The sequence below is a fragment of the Nannospalax galili genome, unplaced genomic scaffold (genome assembly GCF_000622305.1).
Source record: "Nannospalax galili isolate Female #2095 unplaced genomic scaffold, S.galili_v1.0 scaffold100, whole genome shotgun sequence".
Classification (NCBI taxonomy): domain Eukaryota; kingdom Metazoa; phylum Chordata; class Mammalia; order Rodentia; family Spalacidae; genus Nannospalax; species Nannospalax galili.
In genome coordinates, this window is record NW_008352891.1 from 6,451,489 (window position 1) to 6,474,136 (window position 22,648).

Here is a 22,648-nt window from a genome sequence, read left to right on the forward strand (position 1 = left end):
TATTCTCTTTGGTAGCAGCTCTGTAAGACACTCCACAGATGACAGGATAATTAATATTCAAATGTGCACTGCATGTTCACATAGGGATATTCCACAGGTGAGATCACAGCTGCAGGTCCAAATGTTGCCTGGTTTCAGATCTAACCTGCAGCACACAATTTCTACTGAAAGTTCCTAATAGGGGTCTCTTCTTATCCCGTGGGAGAGATCTGTTTTAAGACTTCATTTCTAAAATTAGGTCAGATGGACTGAAAATAATCTTCCAGTTGACAACTTGGTGATCTGTTTTAACATCTTAAAAACACTTGTATCATTTGAGAGCTTCACTTCCAGGGATTAATCCAAGAGAAAAGCCATTAAAGAAATTAATAGAGTTGTGTGTATGGGGCAGTTTATAAACTGCAAGTGGAAAATATCAAAAGTGCCAAAAAGGTAGAGATGGATGAGGAGCAGCATGCCAACAAAACAGCACAGGAGGTTGGCTTTTTAAGAATTTTTAAAAATCTACACGTGCGTACATGTGTGTGTGTGTGTGTGTGTGTGTGTGTGTGTGTGTGTATGCCATTTACATGCTGAGCAGTCCAGAAGAGGGTGTCAGATCCCCTGGAGCTGGAGTAACAAGTGGCTGTGAGCCGCTCAACATGGGTGCTGTGCTGGGAACCAAACTCAGGTCTTCTGGAAAAGTAGCAAGCGTTATTAACTCCTGAGCCATCTCTCCATCCCTGAGGTTGGCTTTTTAAATCACCACACAGGCATGGAGGACAGAAGACCCAGTTTGAAAAGGACAGAATATAAAATGTATTTAGTAGCAATTTTGTAAAATATTAGATATAGAGACAAAGCTGAAAGGAAAATGTATCAAACTGCTAACCATGGTGGTTAAAAACAGCAAACACTCAACAAATGGCTACTGTTAAACACTGGGGAACAGATCCCCAGACTTCCTGGGTATTCCTTCATGCTGCCTTACAGGTGAGGAAATGAACCACAGTGTACAAACCACCAGCCTAGGGCTGCATGGCTTCTAATCAAGGCAGGCTCAGAGTAGGCCAGAGTCACAGCTACTTGTTCTGATTCTTTTCTGGACTTTCTAAATTTTCTAAAATAAGTTTAGCTATCTGCACTTTTGTAAATTTGACAAAAACTAGTCACCTGGGAAGAGGGAACCTCAACTGAGGAATTTCCTCCATCAGCTTGACCTGTGGTCATATCTAAGGGGCATTTTCTCGATTGCTAATAGGAGAGAGCCCAGCCCGCTGTGGGTGGTGCCATTTCTGGGCAGGTGGGCCTGTGCTATATAAGAAAAGTAGCTGAGCAAGTCCGGGGAAGCAAGCCAGTAAGCAGTGTTCCTCCACTGTCTCTGCTTGAGTTCCTGTCTCCATGTTCCTGTCTTGAGTACCTACCCTGGTTTCCCTCACTGAGAGACTACAATGTGGAAGTAGAAGCCAAATAAACTGCCCCCCAAATTGCTTTTGGTCAGTGTTTTGTCACAGCAATAGAAAGTAAACCAGAGCACCATCTTTATAGTAAGAAAAAAACATAAAGAAACCACTGTCAGCTACAATGGTTCATTTCAGTTTTCCACATCTGTGTTTATTAAGAACATCGCACTGTTTCTCTATCAGAGCATCTTCTCAAAGAGCCAACAAGAGCAAGGCAGTGTGTCATCTCTGGTGAGAACAGCCTTCAGGACAATCTCCCACCCCAACCCTGCATTTTTTCTAGTACCTAGAGCTCCTTCTATTTCAAAACTTCATTCAAAACTCCTATGAAGGCGACCAGTCCTGGCAGGTGCTATCCTGGGGTGAACTAAATCTGGTTGTGCCTAACACAAGTTAGCAGTGGAGCTACTAAGATCCAAGGTGTGGGCTGGTCACTGTCTATGATCACTGAACACTCTCTGATCCTGTCATATTAATGATCCTATCCTTCCAGGGATGCTCAACATCAGTGAAAATAGTTTAATACAACCTCCGATTGCTTCTTCCAAACCCCCACTGCACATAGTACATGTGAAGGTATAGAGCTGACCAATCTGTGTCACTTTTTTTCATACAAATGGTGTCTATCCCTTTAGAGTCCAGTCTCTGAGTACCAAAACCATCAACATTCCAGTGTGTTTTCATTCTTTATTTCTTTTTTAAAAATATTTTATTTTTATTTTATGTGTATGAGTGTACTGCCTGCATGTATATGAGTGCACCCATGTCGTGCAATGCCGCAGAGGTCAGAAAAGGGCTTCGGATTCCCCTAGAACTGGAGTTAAGGATGGTTTGTAGCCACCATGTGGGTGCTGGGAATTAAACCCAGTCCTCTGCTAGAGCAATCAGTGCTCTTAACTGCTGAGCCATCTCTCCAGTCCCCAGTCTGTATTTCTTAAGCAACTATCATCTTAAAAGGATAAAACCCAGTCACATAGGAAGGCTGCTATGTTAATGAACACAAAGATTCCTACAACAGGCCCTGCTTTCAAGGAGCAAGCTTCCATCACAGAGAAAGATTCAACCCAATAAATTCTGTGCAGATACAAAGGCTAGAAAACAAAATGGTACTCAGAAACTCATGAACTTGGTATGTGCACAACCTGGGCAGAGGCAGCAGTCAATGGAAGGCCCTGAGGGACCAGATAATGAAGTACTGTATTCAGATAATGGAAAGAACTGGAAGGTAATTTAGAGGGTAATAAAACCTGTGTTAAGAAAGATGGATTAGAGGGGCTGGAGAGACAGCTCTGTGGGTAAGAGTGCTTGCCTTGCAAGCATAAGGACCTGAGTTCAAATCCCTAGCACTCATCTTTTTTAAAGCTAGGCATGACAATGCAAATCTGTAACCCCAGCACAGGGAGCGTGGGGAAGGGGCAGAGGTGGGTGGATCCTGAGAGCTCGCTGGCCAGCCAGCCTAGCCAAAAAGGCGAGCTTCGGGTTCAATGAGAGACCCTGTCTCAAGGTACAGGGTTTAATGTAGCAGGTTTTACCATGCTACATTAAAGTAGTACCTGAATAAAACAGCCTGACTCTTTAGTTTTTACAAAACTAAAAACTCTTTAGTTTTTCCATTATCTGAATACAGTACTTTATTATCTGGTCCCTCAGTGGCCTGAATTCAGAGCACCAATTCCCCCAGTTGTCTCCTGAACTGGACCTTGAGCTAGGCCTCACTCATAATTTTATTCAAAATGGTTTCTCCAGCATCAATTTTTCAATATATTTTTAAATTTTTATTATTTTTATTTTATGTATGTGAGTATATTGCCTGCCTATGTTTTCAATGAAGATGAGCTGCCTTTCAGAACTTTGATATGCTCATTTTCAAGAATACCCACATTTATTCACTATCTTTGGGTGGAGAAGCAAATTGAAGTTCCTAAGAATCAAGGTCAGATGCCCAGGACACTAGGGTTCAGTGAATTTGCCAAAATTAATTAAAAGCCATTAGTCCAGATTCTGTCCATTTTATAAGTCATTCCTACATCACCACAGTAAGGTGAGGAGCATTTCTCTGATGCCCTGCTCTGGCCTCTGCGTGCACACAGACTACTCACCACAAACAGAGGATAGACTGGGGGCCAAGGATAGTGGCTCACACCTGCAATCCAGTGTTGAGAGGCTGGGGCAGAAGGATCACTATGAGTTGGGGAGCTAGCCTGGGCTACTTTTGGAATACCAGGCCAATTTGGAATGAGACCCTGTCTCAAAAGGGAGGTGGGGTTGAAAGAGGGTGGATTTGCAAACATGATGACTAAAGCTTGGAGTCTGCCAACACACAACTTAGTGAGGCAAACATGTAAAAACAACTCACTATGACAGCAAACACACAAGGTAGAAACCACACCATGAGAGGTAAAGAGGAAACTTTCCAGGGCTGGCGGCAGCAAAGGCTTCTGGCAGCAGCCTTCTGAGAATCCAGAACAGGATGCAACTGAAACTGAGCTCCCAGCTGCCTGACTCACCAAGGGACTCTCCTTAGCTGGAGCTGTCTGCATCCTGAGGCTGCTCTGAGCCCAGGCAAAGGACTAGCGGGGCTTTCCTCCAGCCTCTAATCCCCAGGTGTCTCGTGGTCAAAGTTAGGAGGGGAAGCAACTTTGCTGAATGTGACTACAGGTAACTGTTGAATTCTCTGGACAGTCTCTCTAGATACATTTGGTTCAAATAATATTGAGGATGCATATATCCCACTAAGCCTGAACTGAAGAAGTAGGAGCCATCTGAGCCTCAATTTCTTATCAATCAGCAGGACAAGCAGGAGCCTGAGTCAGGACAATGCTTATACTCGAAGTCATAGGACTTGGCTGTCCTCCTGTGATTAACATGCTGATCACTGCTGACAGGACCACTAGTCACCTGTGTACATTCCAGTCATGGTTCTTAACCAGCAGAGAGAAAGCTAGCAGCCAAAACCTCAGAACTGGAAACACCACCAATCTTCAGATCCGTATCTTTGTCGTTTCTCCAACCTGCTGCTGGAACTTTCCAAGGAGCAGCTTCTCCCCCATATTTGAGTCCTGCTCTCGTGACACTACCCCTTAGGAATAAGTTGTGTCTCTGCCTTCCTCATCTCTAAGAAAGCCTTTCATGTATGTTCTCTCCCCTCCAAAACTGAAAGTCCCTGGGCCTTCAGACACACCTTCTATGAGCTTCCTCTGGCTCTAAGATGCTGAGGATCTTATAATGGGACAATGACCTTCAGACTCCCCTGAGGTCAGTCACTTCTAGCATGAGGGGACTTGTACTAGTTCATATCTGAAATTTTTTCAGATGAATGGCTAGACTTGTGGGGGAGAGCTTCAAGAGATTTTCCTCTAATGCTTATCTTTATTATACCCTGACTGTGCCAGGCAGGAGTACCATGGTCAAGAAGAGAACCTGGGGACCACTTAGTCACCCTATTCCCCCCACCAGAACTAAGCCTAGAACACTGCTCCCAATCCAGACCACCCTGGTAAATGGAAGGAACTAGAAACTGTCATACTAAGTGAGGTAACCGATACTCTATCATTTGTGGGTCCTAGCTCCAAATCCTTAGATAACAAGTGAAGTGTTCCTCTCACCACTCGTCAAAGAAGCTTCTTTTTGCAGAGACTATTACAAAGTTCCACCACTGGTCAAAATACAGAGAGTAAGTGACTGTGAGTTACCCAGCCCTAAGTGACATATTTACAATGCAACCTCTACACCTAAGGCTCAGAGAACATCATGGAGGAGGGGGAGGCAGAAAGACTGTAAGATACCTGCTGCTAGTTAATACATTCGAGACATGATAGGGAAGCTGCACCAATGAAAGCTCCACAGTATGGAAATATAGTAAGATCTGCATAATGATAAAACCAGTTGCCATGCCAAGGTGGATGGGGGAAATTCTATGGCGCCCTGCCTCAAGATGAAGAGCTACAGGCAATCAATGGATGCTGAGGGAGGGAGAATCCATTTTCTCCAGAGACTAGTGCTCCCTGAGAGTTAATCCCAAGTGGGTAGCCCTAAACACAGGTACACATAGGCATCACTAAATGGACTCAGTACATTTTTATTTATGTGTGTGTGTTTATAAATGTATATATGTATATGTAACAATAATCAAAGAAGAGGACAAGAAATTGTGAGGAACTTGGGGGGGGACATAGGAGGAGTTGGAGGGGAACTGGGAGAGGTGGAAATAAAGCAAATACAATATTCATGTATGAAACTCTCAAGGAAAAGAAATTTATGGTAATATTCATAACAAAAAAAAGAGGAAGAGAACCTGGGAAGCACACCCCGATGAAGACCTCAGCTGCCCTGCCTGCTTGCTGTGTAACCCAGGCAGATCAGCGTTCTGCACTCCAACTACCCCACTGATCAAAGCACAGCACCAAACTCACAATGTTGCTGTGAGGATTAAATCTATGTGAGGTGTTTATTCAGCACAGCTTTGACTGTAGCAAAAACATATGCATTTGATTTCTGTTGTTATTCTACCATCAAGTTTATGACTATTGATGTAGTATATACCTTATCACAATGCTACAATGTGCTGTATCTTTTTATCACAGAAATGTGTGCATGGCTTTTGTGTCCTGGATCTATTCTCTGAAGAGTTCATCACAGGCCTCTTCCTTCCGGTTGCCATGTACTCATTCCCCTATGTAGTGATCCTAGTTTAGTTGCAGGAGACTCTGGTTTTTCACAATGATAAACAAGACCACAAAACAGCAAACATTTTTGTGCAAGGATATCCTGCCACACAGAGATATTAATTTCTGTGAAGCACACTGCCAAGCAGTTTTCTAAAAATTCCATGTATCCATTCCCACTGCCATAACAATGTAGCAGAGACCCAGGTTTGCAGTGTTCTTGCCAAACACTGAAAATGACTGGTTAACTGTACCTGATACAGCACCTTCTTTATGCACAATAAAACTTTACTTCCTACTTTCCTTTTTTTTAATAATAAAAATAGGATTGATAAAATGGCCCTTGCTGCCAGGCCTGATGATCTGAATTCAATCCCTGGGACCTACTTGGTGGAAGGAAAGAATGACTCCCACAAGACGTTCTCTGATCTCCACACATGCACCATGTGCACACCTCCTCCAAAAGACACGTCATAAATAAGTAAAAATGCAATACAAATGTTAAAGATAATAATGAAAATAGTTCCCTGCATTCATTTTAAGTTCACTTTAATTAGCATAACAACCAAGAAAATTATATACACACTTGACTGTGAACTCTGATTTTCTTCTACAAGTAGAAGGCAGAAATTAGCATTTCTTCCTTTATGCTTTTCATTTCGGGGATGTGGCAGTTTCTATAGGGCCTCGCTCTCAATCAGAGCGCATCACAAGCCTTCACAGCAATGACTCTAGAAGTGAAAATGAAAGTCTGAACTGCTTCCTCCCTGACAGAGATGAATTCTTCTACCCACAGGAATGTCAAACACAGCTGAAAGATGTCAGCTTCAACTTTCTGGCAGGCAGGGGGGAAACACCTTTAGACTGAGACAGAGCTTGGGAAATTTAGACAACTAAGACTTTCAAAATAAATATAAACTAGGGATTTTTTTTTTTTTAAGAGGTCAGACAGCAGTTGGTCAAGTGGGGAAAAATAAATTGCCGGAAGCTTTTTAACAAATCATCCCAACAACTGCTCTGGCAAACCTGTTCCTAAGGCATTCTATAACACACAACCTACAGGCTGCCATCCTATCAACAACAGGAAGCAAACAAAATTACTTGCTATGGCACAAGAAAACCATTATTAGTGGATACAGGGGACATACCCACGCAGGCCCAGTACAAGCTCTAAAGCAGGATTCTCAAAGACCAGCTCTACCTGCTGGGGTACTTTTTAATTAGCAAATCTTCAGGCTCCGTGCCAGACCTGGCAATTGGGTCCAGTCACCGTTTTAAGCAGAATCCCCCTAGGGAGTACCCTTCAGGGGTGTAGTCTGAAGTTTCAGAAATGCTGCCACGAAAGCAGTACTAGAGATCTGTTATTCCCTAAGATAACAGAGAGTAAATATCTAAGGCTTTGTAGACTAAGAGGTAATACTGAAGTTATTGTGTAAGTAAGATGATAAAAGCCATCCTTAATCCTTAGCTCACAGTCTGTAAAAATACAGGTGGCTGGACTCAGTTTGCCAATCCATGCTCCAAAGTACCTCACCTGATTCTTCTATACAAACCCAAAGAAATCACATAGTAAAACACAATGCCTTCTGTAATACACGCTGCTCAGATCTAAAATGATCAGTTCATTCTCCTAGAAGGGCAGGCTGAAGAACTTTGCAGTGGAAACGTAGTATTATTCAAATGAGCATTTATTGGCTACCTACTGCATTTGACCACCCAATATCTGCAAGGAGCACACAGGAAGAGCACCAGCAGCTGCCAGGCTTACCATGTGTATATCCAGAACCCACCTGCCACTTGTGCCTGTTACCTCAGATAATCCTCACCAACAGTCCAAGGAATAACAATATTAACATCCCAATTTGCAGTTGAGGAAATTAAGTTCAAAGACTGAATAATTTTCTCAGTGTCCTTGACTTCTGGAGTGGTACCACCAGTTTTTAATCCAGGCTTCTTGGATGCTAATCCTCCCTCTCAGAATTGGTTCTTGACCTCAAGGGCTTGTGATTAGTCAAGAAATAAAGATATAAAATGGCTGGAGACGACATAAAACAATGCAGACATACAAACAATATAAGGGTATATTTAAAGTGTTAATGATGCTTGAATGTTAAGGGTCCTTTAATTTGGGGCTTAATAGAAGAGTCAGAAGTGATTCAACCTCAAAGCTGTTCAGAGGTGAGATGTGGTAGGGAGAAGGGTGCCCACATCTTCACCCCTAGAACCTCTGAGTTTGCTATGCTACCTGGTAAAAGAAAATAAGACTGCAGATGAGTTAAACTTGCTATTAATTAACTTTCGGTTGAGATTATTTCAGATACTGGAGTGCGGGAGCGGGGGGATCACACCATGTAATCAAAAGTTGCTTAAGGGCCAGCAAGATGGCCTAGTGGCCAAAGGGACTTGCCACCAAGCCTGATGACTTGAGTTGGATCCTCAGGAACCACATGGTAAAAGGAGAAAACCGACTTCTGCAAGGCGTCCTCAGACCTCCATATAGGCACTGCTGCACAAGCCCTCTGCCACACACTAAATAAATGAAATTAAATTTCTTTTTTCAAACAGGGTCTTCCTTTAGCCCCAGCTAGCCTGGAACTCACTATATAGACAAAGCTGGCCTTGAATTCACAAAGATCTACCTGCCACTTACTCCCGAGTACTGGAATTAAAGGCGAGTACTGGAATTAAAGGCATGTGCTGCCACGCCTGGCTCTAAAAATTTCTTTTAAAGGCACTTAATTGTGAAAGTGGGAGGTGGGACAGAGCATGTCTACTAGGGGATGAACAGTGCCTCCCCAAGTTTGAATACTGAAGCTGAAATCTTCAATGTATTGATATTAGGAAATGAGACCACTGGGGAATCATTTCATTTAGATGAGTTTATGAGAGTGGGGCCCTCATGATGGGACTAGTGCCCTTACAAGACAACCCCCTTCCTGCCCAAAGAGCCTATTCCCTTTCTCTCCCTATCAGGGGGGCACCATAAGGAAGCAACTGTCTGTAAAGGCATCCTGATTTCCAGCAAGTGTGAGAAAAAAACTTTCTGTTGTTCAAGCCACAGATATAAAGCATTTTGTTATGGCAACCAGAATAGACTGTCAAAGAAGACATGTGAGAAGCCTCCACTGGCCATCTGCTGGCTTTGTAGATGGTAAGGGGGCCAAGAGTCAAGGAATACAGATAACCTCTAGAAGTTAGACAAAGAAATGAATCCTCTCCTAGAGCCACCAGGAACTCTTGATAATGCCTGGATTTTAGCACAGTGAGACCCAAGCCACACTTCTCACCTGCAAGTCTGAAAAAGGAATGTGTGCTATTTTAAGCCACCAAGTGGACAGCAATTTGCTAGAGCAGCAAGAGGAAATGAACACACTCAAGTCAAAAAGGGCTAACCCTGTTTCAAGCCTCAGCTTGATGGAGAAGGGTGGAAAGGCAGGGAAGGTCACACCCAGATGACAGAGCAGAGGGGTGTAGGGGAAGACACACAGATAAGAGTCACCACATGCTCAGGAAGCAATGGCAGGAACCAAGTTGCAGTGGACACAATGGGGCAGAACAAGAGGTCAGATGGGGCCAGTCCATGACAAATCAGGACAGACTTAGTCTCAAAGAAATTAAGGAAGATGAGGCACAGGACAAGACAGGGCATAAATACTAAATTAGTCTCAGTTTTTAAATCAGACACAGAAGGAACTCTTCCTAGACAAGCAGCTACCCTGAACATTTGACACCGATACTAATCACGAGGATCCTCTTTGGGGGCTGATGGCCTTCTGAGCAGAAAGCTGTCCAGCTAAAACAGACCTAGCCAACAGTGGGAGCCAGCACTTAAGCCCTCATTGATGTGTCTGATTTATTTTTGATGACTAGTTCTAAAACAACTTAATCTATCCTTAGATCCCTCCACTAATATATTCAAAAGAATGTGTCACATAAAGCAGCCATAGGGGCTGGAAAGATGAGATCATTCAGTGGTTAAGAGCATGCACCACTCTTTAGAAGACCTAAGTTCATGGCCCAGGTGGGTGACAACTACCTGTAACTCCAGCTCCAGGGGGATCAGACACCTCTGGCTTCTGAAGGCACTGACACGCGCGCGCGTGCGTGCATGTGCGTGTTCATTTATTTAAAAATAAAAATTTTTTTTTAAAAGCAGTTCCAAAAATGTCATGAACATCAACATGAGAGGATATTTTACTTGGGTGACTTTTTTAAATTGACACTTGTCCAGGTTTGGTACTCAGGTGTTAAAAAAAATTCAAACTCATGACCGTACACTAATTCATATTTGGTCTAATGGAATAGATGGGTACAAGATAACAAAAATAAAAGACACCCCCCACCCCCACCAAGGTCAGGTGGACAGCTAGCCTGCTGGACTTCTGGAACCTTAGAAAGGACAAACAGGGACACAGCCCCAAGAGCTGCATTAACTTCCTGGCCCTGTCAATTAAGGGCTTTGTGACTATGAACCAAGATCCCACCCCCTAGCACCTCAGGGAGGATAGCCATTTTGATCACTCAGAGTGTGTAGGAGAGAGGACAAAACATGGCCAAATGGTGGCATGGTGAGACAATCAAATATGGCACACTGGCAGGAAGAAAGGCCTCTTGACAGGTGGCCTGCGCCCAGGTGATCTAGGGGAGCCTGGGCCTCACCTGGCTTCTGCAGTGTTCACTAAACTGAGGCAGTCCCAGTATCAGAGGTACTTGAACTTGGAAAAGGTCAAGACTGCACCCGCCCCCCCCCCCCCCAATCCACCTGCTGAAACCTGCAGACAGCTGCAGAGGAAGAGAAATCTGTTTATACTTATGTTCTGTCTCCACTTCCCAAAAGTTCTACCATCCCTACAGGCCTTCCTCATCTTTCTCATGTTCTGGACAGAACTCACTTCCACAGACTTCCATGGGGACAAGAAAATGCTGCTGGACTTTAAGCAGTGACAACAGCATCTCTGGGCATATATTTTCAAAATGCCTCCAGAGAGGCAGGTAAAGGAATGAGGTTTGTGGCTCATTATCAGCAATGTAGGTCAGAAAGGCAAATGAGACAAGTATGAAACTCATCAAGGCTGGCCTCCTCCAGCCAGGTAATCAATCACACAGCCAATGCCTGTACTTCCTTTTAACTTTTGCTAAAAATAGCTTCTCAACATGTGACTATAAAATCATTTTTAATCTGACCAAAATAAAAAAATAATCCCTTTGCAAAATATACATATCATATTCCCCACATTATAAACTCAAAAAAAGCCCAGGTGAATCCAATTATTTTTTTTAAAAAAACTCTCCCAAGATAACGTTGTAAAATATGGCATCTGTCAAGAAAATGAGCAACCCATTTCTTGGTGATTTCTTGACGTCCTGAAGACCACCAGGACACTAGACACACTAAAGGCAGGCAGTGGCCTTGTAACAGAACGACCAATGAGCCCTGTGCCAGCAGGAAGGCAACATCTTGGGAATACTATAAACCCCTGAGAACAGCCTCACCCTTGGATCTGCAAGCCCCTCCTTTGTCTAACAGAAGGCTTTACAGTCAAGGTTAGCGCAATGCATAGGACACACAGGGTACACAGTGAACATTCAAATGATAGAAATGGCTGGAGAGATGGCTCAGCAGTTAAGAGTGCTTATTGCTAGAACTAGAGAGATGGCTCATCAGTTAAGAGCACTGGTTGCTCTTGCAAAGGACCCAGATTCAATTCCCAACCAGCACCCACATGGCAGCTAACAAACATCCTAACTCCAGTTCCAGGGGAATTTGACATCCTCATTATATGACACAGGTGCACTTATATACATCCAGGCAGTATACTCATACACATAGAAAAATAAAAATAGGGGGCTGGAGAAATGGCTCAGAGGTTAAGAGCACTGACTGCTCTTGCAGAGGACCTAGGTTCGATTCCCAGCACCCACATGGCAGCTACGAACCATCCTTAGCTCCAGTTCCAGGGGAATCCGAAGCCCTCTTCTGACCTCCGTGGCATTGCACAACACGGGTACACTCACATACATGCAGGCAATACACTCATACACATAAAATAACTAAAAAAATTTAAAAAAAGAAAAAATAATCAACAAAAAAAATTTTTTTTTAAACAAGAATGCTTATTGCCTTGCAGAAGTCCCTGGTTTGGTTCCCAGTACCCACATAGCAGCTCCAATACCCTCTTCTGACCTCTGTGAGCAGATATATATATATATACTCAGGCACACACATGTACAGATAAAACAAATAAACCTTTAAAAAATACTTAAAAAGAAAACTATCATTACCCCCACTTCCCTGCCCCCGTCCTCTGTAGGATATAGCAAATGGTAGAAGACCACCTTCCATCCCATCACAGAAATCTGAGAATCAGTTTGTCAGTTTCCCTTGCTGAACTCTGATTGGGCCCAAGGTAAAGCTTGGGGTCTTTGGGGGAGAAACAGACCCTTAACGGTACTTAAGTCTTCCAACCTATGCGTACCACATGTGTCTTACTTCCTATCAGCAGCATTTTGAAGTTGGCTCTGTGGCGGTCTTGTACATCTTTTTTTTTTGGTCTTTTTTGGTCTTTTTTTGAGAAAGAGTCTCCCTGTAGCTCCAGCTGACCTGGAACTCACTAAGTAGACCAAGCTAGCCTCAAACTCACAGGGATCCACCTGCCTCTGCCTCCCAAGTGCTGGAATTAAAGGCATGCGCCACCATGCCCAACACATTTTTAAATTTGTTACTAAATACATGTGGCAATGCTCAATACAACACTGTGGTGGTTAACCTCAATTGTCACCTTGACTGGATTTGGAATCAACCAAGAGACATGCCTCTGGGAAGGTCTGTAAGGGTATTTTCCTGGAAGAATTAACTGAAGGAGGAAGAGGAAGGCCATCTCCCTCAGTACTGTCCAGCAGTGGCCCAGATATAAGGGAAAAAATGCTTTTTTTTTTTTTTTTTTTTTCCTTCCCCCCTTTGCCCTTCATGGGGCATCTACCCTGTTGCTGCCGCTGCCACCATCCTTCAGAGACATCAGAACCCAGCTTCTTTGGCCTTCCAACATGGACTGAAGACAGCAGCACTCAAGGCATCCTTCCAGGCATCTAGATTGAGGCTGCTTAGATGTTTGGTCTCATGGACTGAGCAGCTACTGGTTCTCAGCCTGTCCGGTGTGCAGACGGCTACCATTGGACTACCCAGACCATACTGTGAATGTCCCTGTGTCATACGCATATTCCTTCTGTTTCTCTGGAGAACATGGACTAATACAAACACCCCTGGTAGAGATGATTTCTAGACTCCCCACCATTGTAGCTTGTAGAGCCACTGCTGGGGGTGAGCCCAAAACAGCTACTGCTGTCCATACAGATTCTGCATGCGGTTAAGTGCGAAATGGTCTATTATCTGCTGGCATCACCCTATCCTCCTGTTCCAATCATAACTGTGACTAAACGTAGACACTAAAGGGTAAAAGGACATGATACAGATACCTGGGGCTTGAATGTCTAAGCCCACCCTTGGGCACCCAAACCCCTACACTTAGCATGGGTATTCTCCCACAGGCTAGCCTTTGACTCCATAATCCATCAGCCCTTGTTCCTTATGCCATGTGTCACTATTTCTAGTCTCTGAAGGCTGCCACCTTCTTTCTGAATGAACTACACAACCATTTGGTAACTCTTCAAAAATATTTTCTTTCATTGATAGGATTTGTGCAGGGTAGCCCTGCCACCATCTGTGCAGTCTGCTGTCTTTAAACCAAAAGTTGCAGAGAGTATTCTGTTTTGTTTTGTTTAGTTTTGTGACAGCGTCTCATGTAGCCCAGGTTGACCTCTAACTCACCATGTAGCCAGAGGATGATCTTGAACTTCTGATCTTCCTGCTTCCACTTCCCGAGTGCTGGGATTACAGGCATGTGCCACCACTGCTAGGCATCAAACTGAGGTCTTGGCTTCCTGTGCCATTAACAACTGAGCTACATCCCTAGCCCAGGAGTTTTTTCTTAGGCACATTTATAAGCCATCAATCATGATGTGGTGACTAGTTAATTATGCTTGTGTATTTACTCATTTTCTTCCCAAATGAGAAAGGGCAAGAATTTGTGATTCACAGCACAAACCAAACAAAGGCAGGAGGAGCTTTTGTGTCCCCATCACTAAGTCTGACAGAGTAGGCTCACGGTATGCAAAGAGAGGGTAGAAGACTGTTCCTGAACCTAACAGGCAAACAAAGCCTATTTCCAGAGTAGGTGTCCCAATTCACCTCTCTGGACTGCTTGCTCAGAGGAGGAGGCTAACTCACTGGTCAGGACTTCAAACATAACATTTTTACACAGAAACACCCAGGCGAGAATGAGGACTCACCCAGTCCAGAGATGTTGATTGCCTTCACAGATTTCTTCATTTTGTAGAGAACCATTCGGTCCACATCCAAAGCCTAAAATACAAAGAATATGTGGATTAAAACATGCTTACACTTAAACATAACTACCAGACCACAGCAGTGACAGCCTTCTAGAGGTCCCTACTGCAAGGTTCCGGGAATGTTTCTACAGGGTAAGACTTTGCCTAGTGTGGAAGATGAGTTTTCCAAGTGTACTGAGAATCAGTTTTGTTGATGACAACTGCAAACCAACTGATGTATGTCAGCCATCTAAACCATATGAGCTGTCTCTGCCCACATCACCTGCTGGTCACACACTTCCATAGCAAGGTGGGTGAACCCAGACAGATGGCTCTATCACAGCTGCACTGTCTCTAAATGTCAGTAAGTCTCCGGCACTAGCCCAAGCTATTCCCTCCCCCATAGAGAGGGTGGTCAGAGGGATACCAGGTGCCTCTCCACTACAAAGAGCACCCCGACCAGCAGGCCCCTGAGGACAAACAAGTCACGGAGTCAGACCTGCCCCATATAGATATAGCTGGTCCAATGGGAGGTAAACCCATTCTGTACTTGTGTGGATCTATTAGCTGTGTTTAAAAGATATGTTATGCTCCTAATTCCCTCCAAGCCTCAGATTTCTCTTCCAGAATCCAGCAGTAACAACTTTGCAAGGTTGAATGATTAAACAAACACTTACATAGTTAATAGTCAACAAATATTTACAGAGTAACTGTCACACAGTAGCAGCAAACGCCACTTGCACTGCCTGTGTTCTGTATTGTTGGGCACACATAGTAGGTACTCAGACAGAACTGTACAGCGACTCATCAAATCTGGGGACTTATACATGATTCTGCTTTCACAAGAGACAGAGCTAACATTTTCTTATAACTCAGTTAAACAGCACAGAAGATCAAAGGGTGCAAATTCAGTTGTGACCGGAGGGTAAACACATCTGTGAACCTGAAAATGAGGCCAATGTCAATGCTGTCGTACTGATTTCATGAGAGTCTGCTGGGGAAGGACACAGTCCAGGGTTTGGCAAATAGAGGTTTTGGTAATGATGGCTATTTAAGACACTAAAGTTATTTAAAAACAGAGCCCAGGATCTCACAGCATTGCAGTCTGGATACCTGGTCTCTCAAATCAGTTTCCAGCAGAAGCCTTTGTAAGCCCTAGTTCTAATGTCCCAATGGCTTTTTTTTTTTTTTTCCAAACAGATGTGATTAGAGTTAACAGTTTTAAATGGGAAATGATCACAAGATACCAGATATTAGATAGAGTAGTTACAGTACAAAGAAAGCTCCTGATCATGCCGTTGTGTACCTGTCCAAATCCACAGGATGTACTCCACAAGCAAACCCTAAAATATGTCAAGATACTGGGACTCAAACCTAGGGCCTTGGGCAAGGACTACCTCCCTAACCCTTGTTTTATTTTGTTTCTTTGAGACAGAATCTTGCTATATAGTTCAGGCTGGCACTGAATCAAAATTTCTTATAAAGAGTTAACTCTTTGGGGGGAGGGGTAATATGCAGGAGTATGTGTGTGTGGTGTATGTGCACGTATGTGTGTGCATGCACTTATGCACAAAGGCCAGTGGAGGACACCCTGCTCCATAGCTCTTTCCTGTATTCTTGAAAAAATGTCTCTATAAACCTAGAGCTAGGCTAGTCAAGAAGCCCTAGAGATCCTCCTATCTACACTCCCCACCCTCCCTCTGGAGTTGGTTTTAGAGGAGCATGTGTGTGTGGTGTATGTGCACGTATGTGTGTGCATGCACTTATGCACAAAGGCCAGTGGAGGACACCCTGCTCCATAGCTCTTTCCTGTATTCTTGAAAAAATGTCTCTATAAACCTAGAGCTAGGCTAGTCAAGAAGCCCTAGAGATCCTCCTATCTACACTCCCCACCCTCCCTCTGGAGTTGGTTTTAGAGGCACCTGCAACCACGCCTGGCTTTTTTTGTGTGTTGGGGGGGGTGTCCACACCTATGGAGGCCAGAGGAGGGCATCAGATGTCCCATTCTAGTACTCTCCACCTTATTCCCTTAAGACAGGGAGTGTTTTTGGCTAGGCTGGCTGGACACTGAGCTTCCAAGATCCACCTGTCTTCACCTCCCAGCACTGGGGTCACAGCCATGCCTGGCTTTTTTTTAATGTGTGTTCTGGGAAATCATCAGGTTCAACTCAAGTCTTCTGCTTATACAGTAAGTTGTTTTACCCACTGAGACATCTCCCTAGCCCCCAAGTAAACTCTTAATGTTCCTAGGTGGTGGTCATCTCTAATCCGTTCTTGACTTTCCTTTGAGGTATAAAAGAGGATTCGGAAACAGTAAATAACCCACAAAAATCCGCACTGAACTCTCTCTCACACAGTCTCAATATTTTCCTTCCCAATCCCCTAGCCACCAAACACTATTCCACAAGACAGGGTTCACTCAGGCTATACCAGAAACACTGCTTCCTGAAGCACCATCACCCTCATGTCAGGAGTAGAGCCTGCAAGCACAGATATAAATGAGTGTGCCGCCACAGCTGTGAGTTCCCATCCCGAGTAAAGGGTTGTTACTGAAAAACACATTTGATCTAGTAAACACGCAGTCCAGGACTCCGGAAGAATCTGTCTTGCCTAGTCTCTGCAATTCACTACAACTATATCTGACCTGCATTCAAATAAGAAATAGTCGCTCTCCTCTTAACCCCCCTCACAGTGGAGGAGACCCACAGCAGCACCCTTCCAGTGTAACAGGAGGGAGCCTCACAGAGAGAAATACACAAGAGCTCAAGGGCAGCTCAGATCGCTGGTGAGGCTTCCTGGTATCTTCAGAATAATGCCTCAACTCAAGCAAGCTATAAAAAATATCCTTGCATTCTGAACCCCCTGCTCCTCCATCGATGTCTCTGGGCTGTCATCTCCATCCCTGCTCATCTCCTGAGGTCCCCCAACTTGCTGTTTTCTAATGCCGAGCACTGTTGTTCTCTTTTCTCCACAGAATATCCTCAAGCCTCTTCTTGACACCCAACCTTACAAGCTGGTTCAGAGGTGTCTGGTCCTTCAGCAACGCCCCTGATGATTGCCCCCAAGACCAGCTAAGTACTCATCTTGGGTTGTCCCACAGCACTTGTGCTTATTCAGGGTTTCATCTGAGAAGATTTACTGGGTATCTGGTAAGTGCCAAATACTAAATCAGGTAATAGAGACGCAATGGCGAGCAAACCAAGACAAAGATCCAGTGAAAGATAGGCGCCCCCACAAATAAATGAACACTGGTAAGGAAGGGCACAACTCAACTCATACTGACTTATTTTCTACTCTTGGACACTGCATCTACACCTGTGCTGTAAACTGCAATAGCCACTACTGCCCACTCAAACATTTGAACATACTAAGTTTTGTGAAATGCCAATCAAACTACCTTCACTGCTTGTTAGTTTACCCAGTGCCCTAATCTAATTTAGGCCATATGCTGTGCTTTGGCCATATCACATCCCAGCACCCACCAGAGCCTGCCAAGAAATGGAACTCTGTGCCAAGCTACAGTGTTTCTCTAGCCAGAGAGAGTAGACGGTGGTACTTTAAGGATGCTAGAGGTGGGCAGGAAATGATCTGAGAAGAGGCCACCCAAAGATAAAGGAACTGGCTGGAATCATACTGGTTCAGAAACCAGTCAGGCTTGATCTGGGCATCTGATTCCTGGACAGCTAGAGACCTGTCCTGTCTCTCTCCAGTAGAATTAAGGGCTCCACCCACTAGTATCCTAAGGTAACAGCGCTTGCCTGTGTCTGTGGGAGGGCAGCTCAGTAAGGTGGGGGCAGGAAGTAGTGATTTACTGATTTGTCAGGAACTGGCACCTTACAACCAACTGAACTCAGACAAATCACACAGACACAGACACTGCACTCACACAGACAGATATACACACAGATGCATAACACCTAGGAAACAGTCTTCCCCCATCATGAGCAGCATAAAAATCTTGTTTAAAAAAAAAACACGCCATCTGGGTTCTTCTGCCCTATTGTTGAAGGGAAAGCCACATTTCCTAGGTGGATTAAACAAACATTCACTGCTGCTTTTCCCTGTCTGTTCAGCAGAGATTGAAGTACAGATGAACTTGGAGAAAGAGGTAATCATAATTAAAACCCACAGAGGGAAAAGCAATTCCCTCCCTACTCAAAAATGTACCCTTCACTGTGGCATGTATTTATAGGTCATTAAGATTAAACTCGGTCAGGAGAAGTGAGGATGATTAAAACTGACTGATAAAGAAGTCTTGTATCCCTTACTTATAAAAACAGTGCTGAAATCTTAATGCAACAACAATAATAAGGCTTTTGGGAGTCTCCGAAAAGAGAAGGTGTCAGCAACTTGCCTGAAACTTTAACCTGAACTCACCTCCCACCACCCCTTTCCCATCTGCTCAAACCCAAAGAAAAAGATGAGGCAACTTGCACCAAAATGTATGGGCAAACTTCAAGCACACAAAGGTGTAAAAATCAATAAAGACCTAAGGAAGGCCTGGCCTGCAGACGCCTGGACAAACCCCATAAACTCTGAAGGCTGGACTTAAGCTGACCTTCAGTTTGTAAAACAAGCTTTACAGATTAAATTTATTGCATAAACAAGACTGTAGGGATGTGTCTCAAATGTTTCCAAGAAAAATAAATAACTGTTAGAGTGGTGAAGTGGAGCCAGTGAGCAAGCAGGGGGCGTGGGCAGAGACTGTGAAGGGCACAGGTTAAGGCGAGCCCACAGCTCTGTGAAAGACCCTCTCAGCCCTGTTCATTTTTCATACCTGGATGCCCTACTCAGTAGCCATAAACTGCAGAAGAATGCTTCCATTAAAATGAAAAACACTGACAATTCATACAAACTCTTCTTCCTCTGACTCTGCTGACCCCTTTGTGCACCTGAACCCCTCCACCCCAGCCAGGGGAACCAACCAGGCAGTCTGGGTTGTTCCATGGGCTTAGCATCAGCATCCTGTCACACACATCCTCCCCTATGGAGAGCAAATCCGGTTTACTTCCTCTTGGGTCCCATAGAACCCTACCAGTGCCTCAACCCTGGAGAGCAGGTAGGCACCATCAATCGGATGGCAGGCTGGGTGGAGGGGTGACTTTCAGTCTATTTGAGGAACTGGTCTGGCTCAGGGGTGACCAAAGCTGTCCCACCTATTGTTTGGTCATACCTAACAGTTTTGATAGGTGGATATTTCCAGTTGGATATGACAATGGGTGAAGGGAGAAGACTCACTCTGAACCTCTACTAAGAAAAATGTTATTCCACACTCTGATACAATCCCACTCTTTCCAATCATGGGCCTGTATTACCCATGACTACTAACTATCTTTTGAATTTCACTAATACATACTTGTGGAAAATTATTTTCTCGCTTATAAAGTACTTAGGTCCAAAAAATCCAACATAATGACTATCTGGCCTTTTACAGGAAAAGTTTGCTAACCCTGGCCTAGAGGCTCCAAGCAAAGCATCCCTCTGAAGGACACAGCCAACCCTGATCCCTTTGGCCCTGAGTTGGAAGCACTACGTAAAGGCACCATCCCAGGACCAATTTTGGTCCCAGTACCTTAGGGCCTCAATCTGAGCTAGCATGGGTGGTAAGGGACCAACTTCTTTCCTAGAACCCAAAAATAATGCTCTGCAGAGGACAGGAGGCCTGCAGACCATAGTCATCTCCACCAGAGCTAGCCCATGCTTAACCTTCTCATCCCATTCAGTCTCCCCTCACCTATTTATGAAGGGTCAACCTGAAAGGAAATGGCAGTTTTGAAAAGTAGTAGACAAACCCAAGCACACCCAGATTTATGCCCCAAGGGCAGCTCAGCCAGGACAGTCACACAAACATTAAGATGACAGCTCTGTCTATCGCATGTTTGCCTTTGTGGAAAGTACAGCACATTAAAGACAGTGTCAAACAATTGCAGAAGCCTTTTAGGAAGCACAGAACTGCACTGCAACCTGTAGGCTCACCATGAAGCAGTATATCATGGACCTGCCTCCCACTGGGAATTAAGCAAGGCCAGGAGAATAGCCAATGCCATTAAAAATTAAGATCCAATTCATATCCAAGTCAAATCAGCTATATGGAATGTGTGTGCCCCAAGACAAACTAGAAGGACACGTGGTTATTATCTAATGAAATAAAAGTTAACTGACAGGATATGCATAATAGTCTTCAAAACAGCCCCAAACTGGGCAAACCCAGTGTCTGCTGGGAGGTAACATGGACAAACTGTTGTATATTTGTACCACAGATAGCCTACACGGCAATGGAAGAAACAGCTTTTGCATAAACAAGATACAAACAATTTTGACAAATATGTTTTTAAAAATACTTTATTATTTTTATTTTATGTGTATGAGTATATTGCCTACATGTATGTAAGTGCACCTGTGTCATGCAGTGCCTACAGAGGTCAGAAGAGGGTGTCAGATGCCCTGGAACTGGAGTTACAGACAGCTGTTAGCCACCATGTGGGTGCTGGCTGAGTCAAAATCTGGGTCCTCTGCAAGAGTAGCCAGTGCTCTTTACTGCTGAGCCATTTCTCCAACCCTTTGACAAAAATGTTAAAAAAAAAAAAGTGCTATATTATTCTATAAAAGGTCAAAAAGCAGAAGCAAAGCTAGATTGCACTGTTGTGCAATGGCTGGCAAACTACAAATGAAAGCAAGAATAGAGGGCCAGGGAGATGGCTCAGCAGGTAAATGTGCCTGCCGAGCCTGAAGATCTAAGTTCAATCCCCAGAATCCACATGGTAGGAGGAGAGAAATAACTACTATAAACTGTCCTCTAACCTCCACATGTATACTATGACACACATAAAACCACACATACACATGTGCATATATGCTAAATAAATTAAAATGTAATTAATAAAATTTTAGGTATTTTTATTATTTTTAACTATGTACGTGTGTGGGTATGTGTACATGAGTGCAGGTGCCAACAGAGACCAGAGGCATTGGATTCCCTGGAGTTGGAGTTATAGGCAGTTGTGAGCCACCTGACATGGGAATTGAACTTGGGTTCTCTATAAAAGCTGTATGTGCTCATAACCCCTGAGCCATCTCTTCACCCCATGTAAATTTAAAGGAAAAGAAAAAAACAAGCAAGGAGATAAGGCTCATGGTGATGGTGACAGTGAAAGTAACAGTGATGTATGAGAGTTGTTGTGGAGAGCAGAATCCATGGCACTCTGGGAATGCTGACTGTAACCAGAACACGCAGTAATGGCAGAGGAGAATTCATTTTATAATCACTCTTTAAATTATATATGGACTGGGCCCATAGCTCAGTGGTGGAGGCATGTATTTAACACACATCCATCCTCAGTACCAAGGTAGTTAATATCAACTAATCGTATGTGTGTGAGTGTGTGTATGCGTATACATATATAACAAAGTATACAGACAAGAATAAAAGTTAAAGCTTTTTTTGTAGGAAAAGACTAAATTCACTGAGAATTTGGAGGAAGAGTCAGAGAACATCACTGAAGTCAAAATGAGCTCAAAGTGTAAGTCATTCGATCACATGCAGCAAATAAATGGAACTACGGGATCATCTTGTCTCATTCCTAGACTATCAGAAAGGACCCAGGTGAAAACAGAGCCTGAGATGGCTGACTCTAGTCTAGGGCTTTTCTGAGCACCAGCTGCTTCCCAGCAATGCTAAGAGGTGGTACTGGGCAATCTTACTAGAAGGACCTAATGGATAGTAAAGTTGATGGGCCCCTGAGGGCAGGCAGATGGAAAAGAAATAACAAGTCCATTTTTCTCCTACTCATAGTTTTCATGTGTAGGATTCTGTTTCCATCTCACCTGACCAGGGGCTGGCACAGGAGGCCCACCTTCAGGGGAAGGTGCCACCATCACAGGGCATCTTACCAACTTGCTGGCTATACAGCAGCGGCAGGAAGCTAGCCAGCCAGCTCGCCCAGCAGACCTATCCTCCCCCATGCATACAGCACTAAGCAAAAACAGCAGAGTTCTGCAAAACATGAGACTGTAATGGCTTTTAAAAAAAATTCACCATGGGAAGTAGGGAAAAACCAACATCAATAAGCAAGCGCGCGAACACACACACACACACACACACACACACACGCATTATGAAAGCATGCCAGGCACAGTAACTCATTCCTGTAAGCCCAG

The 22,648-nt window shown here is 44.0% G+C and overlaps 1 protein-coding gene across 4 annotated transcripts in view; it reads right to left on the reverse strand.

The window, feature by feature from the left end:
* Window positions 1–22,648, reverse strand: part of Asap2 (ArfGAP with SH3 domain, ankyrin repeat and PH domain 2) — a 183,959-nt gene that overhangs the window by 104,491 nt on the left and 56,820 nt on the right. For all 4 annotated transcript variants that reach the window (XM_008850139.3, XM_008850137.3, XM_008850138.3 and 1 more), the window contains exon 2: window positions 14,453–14,525. In XM_008850139.3, coding sequence (XP_008848361.1) covers window positions 14,453–14,525 — 73 coding nt within the window. The remainder of the gene's footprint in view (window positions 1–14,452; window positions 14,526–22,648) is intronic.